Source organism: Melanotaenia boesemani, chromosome 16, assembly GCF_017639745.1.
Source record: "Melanotaenia boesemani isolate fMelBoe1 chromosome 16, fMelBoe1.pri, whole genome shotgun sequence".
Lineage (NCBI taxonomy): Eukaryota > Metazoa > Chordata > Actinopteri > Atheriniformes > Melanotaeniidae > Melanotaenia > Melanotaenia boesemani.
In genome coordinates this window covers 12476078-12490169 of record NC_055697.1, presented here as the reverse complement: position 1 = coordinate 12490169, position 14092 = coordinate 12476078, and the positions used below count along the sequence as shown (strand labels likewise).

The window sequence follows — 14092 nt, the reverse complement described above, 5'->3', positions numbered from 1 at the left end:
GAAGAAGGGCTCTTGGGGTTAGGGTCTGCCAGATACTTAGTCTCATTTGATATTGGAGAAAGCCTGAGGGGCAGAGAGCGAACATGCTGGAGATCACAGGACAGACTAATTGTTTCTGTCTACCCAGAGACACGACAGATTTCTCTGTTACAGTTGTTTGATTTCACACATGTCTGTGGGGGAAAAGCTACTTCACTGGCTGCTATTAGAATAATTCCATGATGGATGTAAAAACAAGATACGGAACAAGGTAAATTATAAGCTGACACGTGTCTTTGAGTTTAAACTTTATTAGATGTTTCAGTATAGTTTAGCAAAGCAAACATCAAAGTATGAAGGCATCATTTCATAGACCTGTACTTCATCTGATCTTTAGTATGGCACCACTCAAAATAATCAATGAATCAAACCAACAGTTAAAAAGAACCCAAAACAATTTTTAAAATCAACCAAGGAAAACCCAAGAAATGATTAACAACAGATATTAGCCATAACATGATGTACCTAAAAATACAAATCATCTGCAAGCAACACACAACCAAGAGTTCATACTACGACAGCCTCCTCAGGTCTGTGATTGTGAATTTGTTTTTTTGATATGAAATAAGGCAGATTCCTTCCATAAAATTATAGACAATCTGGAAAGGGAAACAAGCAAAAGCGAAGAATACTGCAGTTCTTGTTTATGTTGGTGAAACTCAAAGCAATTTTCTGGCATGCACTGAAAATAGAAAGAAAAGAACTGATCGATTTATCAAGAGACACTCGCATCCTTGTTTAGGTGTGATCTGTGACACACTGCCTTACAGCTATTGGCTGCTTTGACTTGGCATTGCAGCAGTGTGCGAGGACACAGGGAAGGTGTTAATGAGTGGTTCTCCAAAAAGCTTTAAAAATGCAGTATACTGAACTGTTTAATGCTGCTATGACTGTAGTGGTGTTTGAGCTTTAATGACTGAAGGATGGTCGATGTTAAACGTCATCCAGTCTGGAGTTCCAAAATGTAGAAGCTGTGGCTGTTGTCCTCTGACAGCTTGATCATGCTCTCACAGTGGGTTTTTTTTTCAAATAAAGAGACTTGAACCTGGTTTGTTTCATTGCACCCTGCTGGCAAAATGATGAATGACTAACACACAGTGAGGTATGGCTCATCTTTTCTGGCTGATATGTTCAAGTCCTATAGTAAGGTTTTGTACATACATATACATACAGTACATACATACTTCAGGAATGAATGGTTTCCTAACAAAGTGGGGCTAAGTAAAGTTGGAGATGTGAGCATGATGTGAGTAACTGGTTGTCCTGGGCCAGTGTCAGAGCCCACACTGACATGGGCCATTCTGACACGGTGTGGTTGGCCTTCGCACAGTTTGCTGGCTGTCAGATGAGGTTGAAGTGTTTCCTCTTGGTTAGTCATTCTTTCTTCTCGGCAGGGTCTGAATAGAAGACAAATGTGGGATGTAAGAGTAAGAACTGAATACTGGGTCTTGTTACTGGTTTTATTAGTTTGATGCTTTTTTGTCATAGCACCCATGAAAATGAGATGATTGTGTCTTTTTTCAGGTTTTTCGGTGATGGTAAACTAAGACTCTTTAAAATTTTAGTCTGAATTGATGCACCCATCCCACATTTTTTTAAACTACGCAAAAGTATTTACTTTTGAGTATTTGCTGATACCGATTTCTGATACAAGTACTAATAATAAATCCCATTACAGTTTACTGGTAAGGAGTGTGGACCAGAATGCCTGATGCAGCGACAGAGTGGTTGATCGTGTGACATATCAAAGTGGTTTTTCTGAGGCCATCACCTACATTTAAGATGATGGCCGATGGTCAGAATCATCATAAAATAAAGAGGATAAAGGGGGTTTTGGTGGATTATGTTCATAGCTGTGACAAGGCACCTACATGCAAAAAATCACCTTCTCTCACCAAGATAATGCCAAATTCTGATTTTTAAAATAGCACTAGTAAGAGCATTGTTTCTGGACACCCAGTGCTAAAAATTCTAAATATAATGCTTGAAACCTATCAGAAACTTCATAAATATGGACGATAAGGTGGTTTAAATCAGCTTCTCTCACTAAGATAATACCAAATTTGTATTTGTAATATGGCATGAGTAATAGCTTTGTTCTTTATGTGTTAATGCATTTAAAATATTAAGATATTAATCCCACAGATTAATTTCTTGGCATTAATGAGTTAATTTTGACAGTTCCAGTTTTTTCACATTGGCATCGGGTTTTGCATTATTGAAAACACTTTTATAAATACCGAGTACGAGCACATGCACATAGTAATCAGACAGAAACCCAAAACTGATATCGGTGCATCCCTATTCCAATCCAAATTCCTAAAGCTGATCTCCATTATCAGTTGTTCACATGTATTAATCACTGCTATTCATGAACAGACAATTAAATAATTTCACATATGCTGTTTCAAAATATGGAGACTTATAAATGTGTCCCACCTATTATCATATTGTGTTAAATCACATGCATGGTAAGGGATTGGAGTAAAAGTTAAGGTGCAAAATGACACAAAAAGCAAAAAAAAAGAAGAAAAAAAAAAGATGGATAGAATGATAGAAACTAACTTGCTCTTTTATTCAAACACAGTTTGAATGTATTTTTCATGTAGAACCCCATCTTTGTAGTTCACACAATCAACTGTCATTACTCACAAGCATGAGACCAAATTCTTACATTTGTTAAAAGCGAGTTTCACATTTTAAGAGATTTTTTTTTAAATATTACATTCATTTAGCAGGCACTTTTATCCAAAGCGACTTACAGTGGTTAGACAGTAGTGTTAAGGGTCTTGCTTAAGGAACAAACTGGAAGGTGTTAATATTCGTCCCCTTGGGGAATTGAACTCTGGTCTCCCGCAAGAGAGACGGATGCCCTGCCAACTGACATATCCAGCTGCTAAATAGTTGTTTCAACAACTTTTTTATAAGTTTATTTATTTACACAAATCGCAACTCTATAGTTGTTTTAAGCAGGTGTCTGTCTAGAATGAGACTCTGGATCACAACGATTTTCTTGATACAAAAAGAAAGAAAAGCCTCTTGCAGTGTTGGCAGTTCAGACATCTCTAATTTTTAGCTCGATTTTACCAGATCCTAACCAGCAGCAGCAGTGAGGGAGAGACAGTAATTGAAATAAGCATGTGGTGCACATCTGCATGGGTTTAACACTATTTGTGCATGTATTTCACTATGAATTTCTCCACCATAAGCATCTTTACTGAGTGTTGACTTTTTATTTAGCTCCTGAAAAGTCAAACAAAAACTGAAACTTGTGAACTTTTGAAAACAAATGAGATGTTGAATAAAACTGACAACTGAGATGCCATCTTTTTTTTAATCACTTATGAGGAATACTCATCAAATGATAGTTATAGAACCACTCTGTAAATACAAATCAAGAGCAATGATGTGTATTGTATGGAATAAATAAAATGGTGCTTTTGTTTGTTTTTTTAAGACAGAGAGATGGTAAACAGATAGACACTGATTCCTTTGTTTTACTTTACTCTGGAAAAAAGAAGCAAAGAATCCTTTGTATAGATAAAATAACCCATCACCAAAGAACTGTGTTCTGAAAAAAGGATCATTCCATTGTGATTTTCTAACGTTGTACTCTAGCTTATTTAAAAGCACACTATGTTCTGACCACCTCCCAAATACACCATCCCATCCTGATCCTCACGGCTGTTTGACAGCAAGCTTTTTCTTCTCTGGCGCTCTGTCTGGCATTGTATAAACCTACTCCTTTCTACACCAAGCCACGTCTCACTGCCAACTTATTTCATATGCTGCTAGTCTGTCCTATTTATTCAACCCTGAAAATCTGTTCATAAAAGTTGCCTAATGATTTTTTTCCACCTGGACATTTTACAATGCTCAAATCAAAATCTTGCTTTTTTGGCTCAACAGCCGTACAGAACAATTGCAGTCATAGACATTCAAAGCACTCTCAGTAGATGTCGTCAACATTCAAATTACATGCCGTCTTATTATCCTAAACCTCAATAGAGACCCAAGAATAACAACAGTGCAGTATCCTTATCAAATATGATTTATTGGCATGATTATTACCCCTACAATCTGTGGGGGCTGCATGTTAAAATAATGTGAATTGCACAGTTGATTTATTAAACGTCTGATGGTTGAGTTTGCAGGTAATTCATCACACTCAATCTCCAAAGACGTGCTGACACTTATATACCAAAATATCAGGGTTATGGTAGCAGACCTGCAATGGGAAGAGTAGATTTACAAATGCTTTTGGCCCTGGAGGAGCAGGTACAAACTGCCTGCCTGCCGCCTGCTCCTACAGAGACAAGGAGATGGAGACAGATGGAGGGAAAACGGAGACAAGGAGGGCGAAACTGTGTGACACTAGGCTGCACAGAGCTGAAGATTCTCTGAAAAAAAATCATTTTAATTCAGCAGCCGTGACCACTAATAACAATCCACTTAAAAAACAGAGATGTGTATAAGATAAATATGAGGTTTAGAGAGAAATTGAGTGCTTCCTCCATGCACCTACCTTTGGGTGGAACGGTGTCAGTTTCTTGGGAGCCCTCAACATCATCTTTTATCTCCTCTACAGAAGAAAAGATAGGGGGCGAATTACATGCAATGACGATACAGAAATATGTTGTCCACCATCTAGCTTATCATTTTGCACAGAAAATGTGCAGCTTGTGAATCAAGCATGTGTAGTTAGGTTGGGACTGAGCTCTATGTGAACATCTCAGTATCTAACTGCAGTATTTTTCCAACCGTTCATGGTCTTTTTGTCATAACATTAGCTTGATGTTTGCTACCACTGACGTTTAAGCACATTATATATATATATATATATATATATATATATATATATATATATATATATATCTAATGGGAAGCGATGTAACAGCTCTTCATAAAGAAAACTTCTACTCACCTCCATTGCTGGTGTCATTGTTGATCTCAGATAAATCTGTAACACAGAACATATATCGATATAGAATGTCAACAATCTTGAAAATCAATTCATTCATTATCCAATTTTATACTGCTTGTTGTTCAAAGTGAAAAAAAGTTATGAATTTTTTTGGCTTTGCTCGGAAATATAGATCATTTTCAAAGCAGTCGAAGAATTTCAGAGCAGTTTCATACTTTTGTCTTGATGCTTTATCTCTCATGCCAGGAATTTCACTGCCTTCCTAAAGAGTTAAACTTCAGAAAAAGAACAAAACAAATGCAAGATGGGAGAAAGACTCATGCAAAATTAATTAAAGAGTGCCATCCCTGTAAGGCAGCCTGAGACCCTCCTCTCCCTCCTCTACAAACATCCTTCTCCCTCTCTATCCTTCTCGTTACCTCTGTAGTCACACAACTCCTTCATCGTCACTCCCTAAGCAAACCTCCACACTTCCTCCTTTGCAACAACAATCATCCAAACAAAGCACGCCATAAAAATAACCGCTCTCTCCAGGCGGTCTTGTGATAATATAAACAAATACAACTGCTTAGGCAAGATAGAAAAATGTGTGGAATCCAAAAAGGATGTCACTGTTTTGTATGTTTATAGCTACAAATTTGTAGTCAAGGTCATTTAATCACTTGGAGAAAAACAGGTACCTGGTTGTAATTTGCAGGTTTGGATGCACATGCCAGGCTGCTGAGCCTCTTCAAAGCACACAGAAAAATTGTGGGGAACCATATATTTTTTGTCTGTGTCAATTTGATCAGGAGACTGGTGGCTTTGGTGAAAATACATTCCCTGCTTCCTTAGTATTTAATCTGTTGCAACACTTTGGAATGAATTTCTCCTCTTGTAGATGCCACTGGGATTGGAGGACTGCTGAGGAGCAGGAAGTATGAAACAACTGTCTCGCCCTTCATTTGTTTACCTTTTGATCTGCGGCATGGGGCTGTCCACAGAGTAAAATTTCATCACCATGGTTGTTAAAAATAATTTTTGGACTTTGTGATTATTTACGGCTTGGATCTTACTTTCATTGTTGTCTCACTGTACAGCTGTCATCATCACTACAACTTTGTTCTTAATGACCTGCCTGGTTAAATAAAGATTGAGGAAAAAAAGTGCATAGGTTCGCTGCAGATTAAGAAGTAATCCACAAGTGTGGTTGCTGTTGGTTTTCCCTAAAAAAATTATATGAATTTAAAAAATAACTAGACATTACTAGACATAATATTCCAAACATATATTTATGTCTGGCTTTATTAAGAATAAATTAAAGAGGCTGCTGGTATATAACACAATGACAGGAAGATGCACACAAAATGCACATAAGAGGCAGCCATATGGCATCATTATTGTGGAGAATTATGCATACAGGTGAAATGATACACTACTGCTTTGCTACTCCTTTTCATTTTCCACATAATCACTTCATGTACATCAAACCTAACTGTCCCAATGTGCTTAATGTTGTTACAAGATGTTCATCATGTGGCTAGCATAACATTTGGGCTGCAGAAGGAGCTCGCTGAAGCACTGGCCTCATTCCAGAAACTTCTTACTTCCTGCCTCCCAGGTAATAACAATACAGTCTCAGTGCTAAGAGAATCATCCTAATATCCAGCACTCATCAAAATAAAGCAGAAAAAGTTCAGCATTTCTGTTGATTGTGGCCCCAGCTTTCCTCTGCCTGCTTGAAGCTCAGGGGGAACTGCACCATTGTTTTGACTTACTATCTAATATGACTCCTGTGTGCTGAGAGTGGAGGGGCTATCATTTAGAAAAGGATCTGAGAGCTGTGGTAAACACAGAAACAAGATGGGAAAAAGAAAGGAAAAAAAAGCTGAGCTTTCTGTCAAGGTTCTAGTGAAGAGGAGGCACAATATGCAGAAGGAGGAAAAAGAGGAGAAAAACAGCAGACTGATTTGAGTTCCTCAGCAGGAAACTGTGAAGATGTTACATCTATGTTTCTTAAAGCTGGGAACCTAGCCATAAATATTTATATGCGGTATAGATATAGGAAAAAAGATACAATTTTGAAAGCTGTGAACAGGTTTTTGTTGCTCCATGGAGGCAAACCCATCAAAGTTGATGAGTAATGACACTTTCAAAAAGATTTTTGATCAGATTTCACATTAACTGCAACCTCTATGTCCCGACTGCATCAAGTTGTGGTATAACAGACTCATTTTATAGCTAAGAGAGATCACAGGTTAAGAAAAAAACCATTTATGCATTTGCAAAGCTTTTAGTATAGTGAACATTTCGTGTTTCATTTTAATCTCGCAGAAAAACAAAACTAAAAACATCCTGGAGAAAAAAAAAAAAAACCCATCAGTATACAGGATATGAAACATGTGCATGTGGGAACATTTCCTCACAGAAGTGAAGGGGGAGGAAGGAAGAGAGTTGGGCATAAGTCACCTCGTATGCAGACAAGCAGAAAATTATCCCCCCTTCCATTCGTTTATTAGACAAGAGGTAGTTAGTGTTTTGTTGGTCAGCATTAGTTTTCTGCAGCACAACATTCAGCCATGGCAGAAAATGAGTTTGAACTGGACAGTGATTGCAAGGATTTTAAAGTATTATATGAATAAATAACAGTCATTTGATTAGCTGTAATCATTATGCTCCCTCATTATTTCTCATTGTCATGAACACGTATTTGTCACAATCACTCGCAGACCAGCACTTCTGCTTTTGCACCGCTTTAATAAATCAGACATTCCAGTTCAGTCATCCCACAAAGGAGGTAGTCCCTATGGGTCATCCACACAGCAGCTTGGGACCTGGCTCAGCTTAATGTTCCAGACAAGAGCCTTGGGCAGAACAGGAGGTTCTCTTTGTCCCTCAGCCACAGGATATCTTCACTGACTTTTATTCAAGACCTCTTCATGAGATATGGAAAACTGAAGAAAAAAAAATCAATGGAGGTGTGGGGGTGTTTGTGCCGTGCAGTGTTGGTTCCCCAGGAGAATTTCTTCAGTGAATTTTATCCTCAGACTGTGAAATGGTTTGGCAGGCTGGTCCAGTGTGTTTGAGCAGGTCCTGGAGATTTGATCTGTGGGAGATCACACAGGTATCCAGCTGCTCCCTCTCAAACAATGAACATGACCCATCACCGTCTCAGATCAGAAGCTGCTGAAAATCACGAGTCTCCTTCTTTTTCTAACAGCATCTCCTGTAAAATGCCCATTCACTAGCCTTTCCCCTATAAGCACGAAGCATTTCTATTTTCCATGAGTATAGTCTTTTATTTCTGAGGATTTCTTTTTCTCAATAGCACTTCATCTTGTGAAAATAAGGTAGGAAAATGTCAGGGTCGGTACCAGTACCTGCCAAAGCTTGATTTGTTTGGAGCAAGACTAATTTCTGACTGTAAACTGGGTGGTCTGTGAGGGACTGGTCTGTAATTGGCCATGTATGTTAAACAAGTATCAAAGAGCCCCTCATTGAACTTTACACGGACTAATAGCTTTGAGCCAGATATTCCAATTGCAAAGATAATCAAAGACATCCCCGCTCAAGCAAAACAAGAGTGGGTGGACCTCAACAAGTGCCCAGCCAAAAGAACTAATGAGCTGGTAAATGTGGAAAGCAGCCTATTTTCATATGTTAATGTTAAATTTGTAGTGCAGGCTTGTGGAAATAGCTTAACTGCATGAGCTACCGCTCTCAAAACAGTAGGAAAAAAAGGATTTTGTGAGAAGAGAGTGGTGGTGGTGGGGGGGTTGTTCAGCATTTGATAGCCAGAGTTTTCTTTTCTCTGACATGGAACACTGTCTGACAATCTGAGCCAATTAAAGAGCACTGAGCTGTGACCTGTGGGCCAGGGAGATGAAAACAAGGCTGTTCAGTAAACACTGTGACCGCCCCTCTCCATTGCTACACTCCTGAAAAGCCAAGAGTCTTCATTAATATTCTGGCTTTCTTCTTCCTAAGAAAAGGCCGAGGGGTTGTGGACACTAAGTAGCATTGTGCTCCCCTGCGGGTTTGGGTAACCTTGCGGTGGCGGCGGCGGTGGGGCGTTTCCTAGCTGGGTCAGGGTGCTCCAAACAGACTGAAAAGGCCCAAGCTCATTACACAGGCTTGAGCCATGCTCAACAACATGAAGAAACACAAAGTACTCTGAATGAGTGAAAAGAGAGCAGGATACCATCTGCTTTGGGGTTAAGCTGCTACTTAGAGAAAAGGGAAGATGATTAGAAGGCAGTGTGTGAAGGAAAAGAGAGAAACTGGGTATAGCTGACATAAGCTGCAAAAAATAGAGGGAAAATGACCACTGGCAAGACTTTGATAAGACTCTGAGACCCTATGAGAAACAGAGATGTTGTCTCCGCTGGCAATGTCTATCACATGTAATCTCGCTTTTAAGTCTTTTTTTTTAATATTTTTTTTATTCCCTACTTCATGAAAGGTAGTGTGAAACAGTCACCACAGCCTGTTAGAAAACAGAGAAGATTAAAAAAAGAGCCAAAGCACTGAGATACACAGAAAAGAAGTGAGCGAGTAACTTATTAAGTGAACAAGTGAGTGAAGAAGACAACACAAAAATAGACATGGAAGGGAATAATGCAAAAGAGGCCCCTGCCTGTGTGACCCACATACCTGCTAAACCTGCTGTCAGTGGTGGCCTGCTCCTCTCTCATCACTCACTGAAATACTTTACATAATCTTTAGACTCCCCTTGCGCTGCTAGAGGACCCGCTGCAGGCAGCTGCCCGCTGCTGTTTTCAATACCTTTTGTGGTTAGCTATATCAAGCCACAGACTAGTTTACAGGGGACTAGCTTGCAGCAGATATGACACAAGGTGATGTGGCTAACCACTGCGACACATTAAAATGGGACACACCGCAGCTGAGAGTTGTAAAAACAGTATATTTGCAGAGAAAGACAAGGGTGTTCGTGTGTAACTGGACATTGCCAGCTTTGCAGCTATGCATTGATTTGCAGCTATGAAAGTATGCCTCTTTTGGGCAGCTCAAGGTTTTCCACAGTAGATCATGGGTCGGACTGGTCAATATGATCAAAGTGCATGTCTAGACTGCAGTGAAACTAAGAACCTTGACAGAAAGGCTGTCTACCAATGAAAGGTCACAGAGAGAGCAGCCTGATTGATTGGCTGAACACAAGCCCCATGCATGTGTGTCATGTATTGGTGTTTGGGACTGGAAGAGATCTAAATGTACAAAATTAGACTACTACATTGCACAATGAATTCACACTCTCTCTCTGGTTTTGCTTCTTTACTGGCTGCTCTTTCCTGAGCAGTGCCATTTGTAGTGACAAATTAAAAAGTCACCTCTTAATAATAGAAACTTCATTGCATGTCTCAATATACAGAACTATATCATAAGAACGAATGGTTTTTAGTTTAATCACTCACAGTTTCTCTAAAAAACAGCAATCTCACATTTGAGCATCTGAAACCATAAAAAAGACAAAACACACTGGTGGTCAGCAACGTTTCCTGGTTTGTCAACATTCAAACTAATTGCATCATACTGTGAACTTAAGGCTCAATATCTGAAAATACCCATGAGTTAACCACACACTGATATTTGAAATCAAGGGGTTAAGAACCTAAAATCCCAGCTGCCATGTCTGAGTGTCAGTGAACATTGCTATCTGTGTCTCTCCTTGGTTTATTTCTAACTGAAGTAGCTCTACCATCAAATCATCCCGAGGCAAGCCATGCGGAGATCACACATCACTCAAACAACGCCTTTTCTGTCTGTGTGTGTTTTTATATGATGTGTGCATGTGTGTGAGACTGTGACTAAAATATGTTCCAGACTTTTCAAAAGCACATTTGTTGCTGGCTGACAAATTCTGCCTGTGCTCAGAATTGGTTCATTTGCCATTTTTGTGAACCAAACAGGGGTAGAGACAGGAGGAGAGAGCTGATCAAAAGAGGAGCTTCAAAGCAGAACAGAGAAGTGTGTCCCTTGTAGCCTGTTAGATGCAGTTCTCTCTTTTTGAAGCGCGCTTCTGGGCCAGAGGTGACCAACATAATGGACGGCATACACATTGTTAGTTTAGTCTCAGCAGCAACCAGAATTCTGTGTTTCTCATCAAGAGAAAAACATTATGAAATGAAGATGGAGGTACCATCTGGAATAATATATGAATTGCAAAAGAGTTTTTAAGCAAGCAAACAAACAGACAAAAGAAAAAAAACATTCAAGCTTAATATCACTGTCAGTCAGTCTAGCCAGGAACTTCATTAGTCACCATGGCGACAGCAAGCCCGCACCATCCGTGTTTGTTTCAAGTCTTTCTGATGTTTTTGCACACCCTTTTCCTTTGTGGCCTCAGAGCTGTATGTGTTTTTCTTTTATTGTAATAGTAATGTGGCAAGTTCTCATTGCAACAACATGGAACATTCCTGATGGTTTTTTTTTGTTTTGGGTCACATATCTTTTCTTGTTTACCTTGTTCCAGTAATATGCTTTTAACTGGTAAAGTGGGAATCAATCAATCCATCAATCCATCAATCCATCCATCCATCCATCCATCCATCCATCCATCCATCCATCCTTCCTTCCTTCCTTCCTTCCTTCCTTCCTAGAGGTTAGGTTGCAGAGGCAGCAGCTGAAGAAGGAAGCCCAGACGTCCCCTTATCGGCCAAGGAATAGGTTATGTGTGTATGTCTGTCTGTTAGCAACATAACTCAAAACGTTTTTTACTAATTTTTATAAAATTTTACAGAATAAAGGAATAACCCCCAGATCACTATTTGGAGTCAGGAATTTTTTTAAAGGATTTTTTTTTTACTATTAGGAGATAGGGATAATTTTACCATTAAAGCTTCTAACTCAACAGATATTGCTAAGAATCATTGGCAAAAAAACAAACAAACAAAAAAAAAGACAAAAAAAAAAAACAAACAAACAAAAAACAAAACAAGATGACATCATGGTAGATCCTATAAACCAACATTGTTTGACCTGGATCATGTTGATATCCTGGATCTGGTGATCCAGAAGATTAGAAATTTAAGGCTTACTGGGTGAGCTGTTGGGTCTTTTGGGGTTTTTCTCAGTGACCCAATGGGTTGGCTAAGGTCTACGCTGTCTGAGTGCTTCTATTTAATACTAGTAGTAGTATTAAAAAATAATCAAACTGACCCCAAAATCAGTATATGCTGCAAATTATAAGCTGTCTGGATCTGCATCACATTCCTCCACAAGATACACTGAGATATACAAAACGTTCCTCATTTTATCCAGTTTTAAATCAACAGGAAAACAGACACGTTTGATAAATTGTCACCTAAAATGACTAAAGCAATTAAGGTGTCAAATGGAGTTTAAGAGAGAGGACTATATTGGGAAATTCTGCTATAAAAGGTAAATTAATACTGATAATGATAAGACAGTGGGTATCCACTCATGGCACTCAGACACAGGGCCTCAGCATGACAATGACTGGAGTATAACTTAACTTTAAAAATGTGAATAAAAAGTATGGTGCAATGTCTTCAGTCAGTGGCAGTCTGCTCCCCAAGGAGCCTAACAGCGTTACAGAAAACAGCGTTATTCCTAAAGTTAATTGTGTGCTGACAACTCATCGCTACAGGAAGTCCATTTCTCTTCTGAATTAGATCTAAATCACCAGTATCCCATCGTTCACAACAGACCAAGACAAAAAGGGCACAAAACAACCAATTAAGACAAGCTCAAAATCCTTCTTAGCTCCTGCAAACAAGGAAACATAAATGCAAAGTGCATTTCAGCAACAACAAAATCTAAGCAGAACAAACCAATGAATTCAGGAGGTAAATTATTCAAGATGCCAAGAAGTAGCAGAAGAAAAAAATCTCCCCTTTGATTTGCAATGGATTACTAGAAAATCCCACTCTTTGTTCTTGATGCTTTAACAGCAAAGAACAACAGGGTTACTATGATAGTTTAGCATCTACCTTCGGATTGCCAGTGGCAAAGCAGATGAAGAAGAACCATTTGTGTCAGCTTGCTGTTCTGTTCCACTCAAACTGTTTCTCTAAGGAAGTTAAATACCTAAAAATCAATAATATCTTCCAAATAACATAACAAAGAGAACAGAACCCATTCTCAAGACAATTATTAAAAAGGGGATTTATGTGCCTCCTTTTAAAAGTATTGTTTTATTGTTTGTGGATCTTATAGAGTAAAGGGCTGAGGAATTATATGAGCATGGCTGTGGACCAGATGGCACTTGTGGATGCAGCTTGGCTTTCTTCTCAGAGCTTCACATGCAGTGAGCTTTGAGCACTGTTAAATAAAGCAGTCATAGCTACCAATACTGGATGTGCAACATATCCTGGGCACCAGGGCAGGGAAACAAAACAACATAAAGATATTTTGGGACAGAAATCTGTGGAATGAAGACAATTACGTCACAATAAAAATCATGGGGCAACTTGGACAATAATTATAAAGTGGAGTTTATTAGAGATTTTTAACACCACAGCAGGTCTGAAGAGATAAAAGGAAACAAATGAAAATCAAAGGAGGAAGCAGCACGGTGAATGTCAACTCTCATATATTTCTTCTTTTTATAGTCTTTGTCTATTAATGCTGTAAAATAACGACCTTGAATTATTTTAGTCATGATAATAATGGAAAAATGTTTAAGTGTCATGAGTCTTGTGTCTAATAACTGTGTCAGACCTACAACCAACAGTAATCAGTAATATCAGTGGCTTTCTTCCATGGTCACGAAGCTGCTTTCATCTCACATTCAACCTATACCAGAGGGCAGCTTTATTAAAAGCGTGACATCGTGACGATAAGGCACCAAACACTGAGCAAAATCGCAGGAACAATCCCATATTTTATTCACATTTTAAAAGGGTTGTGTTGATAAGAAGCTCAAAAAAAAAACTGACTGGCTGTGTAATATGCTGTCACAAGCTAGACACAGACCTTATTCAGGTTTGTGCTCATGCATCTTAAGAGATGCAAATGCTTTCCAGGTAAAACTTGCTACAAACTAGAGAGGAAAAAAGGATGAGGGAGATATGGCATTAAACCTATGCAGCTATTTAATCTCACCTTTAGAGCTAAGACTGTAGCTATTGACTACTTTAGGAGAATCATAGTGCATGAAGGAAAAACAAT

The 14092-nt window shown here is 38.8% G+C and overlaps 1 protein-coding gene across 3 annotated transcripts in view; it reads right to left on the bottom strand.

The window, feature by feature from the left end:
- Positions 1–274: 274 nt before the first annotated feature.
- Positions 275–14092, bottom strand: part of macrod2 (mono-ADP ribosylhydrolase 2) — a 408860-nt gene continuing 395042 nt past the window's right edge. For 2 of the 3 annotated variants that reach the window (XM_042010046.1, XM_042010047.1), the window contains 4 exons: positions 4964–4999; positions 4565–4621; positions 4268–4345; positions 275–1436 (listed from right to left, as the gene is read on the bottom strand). In XM_042010046.1, the coding sequence (XP_041865980.1) occupies positions 1414–1436; positions 4268–4345; positions 4565–4621; positions 4964–4999 (194 nt within the window). In that variant the 3' untranslated portion in view covers positions 275–1413. The remainder of the gene's footprint in view (positions 1437–4267; positions 4346–4564; positions 4622–4963; positions 5000–14092) is intronic. The other variant, XM_042010048.1, reaches the window with a different exon arrangement.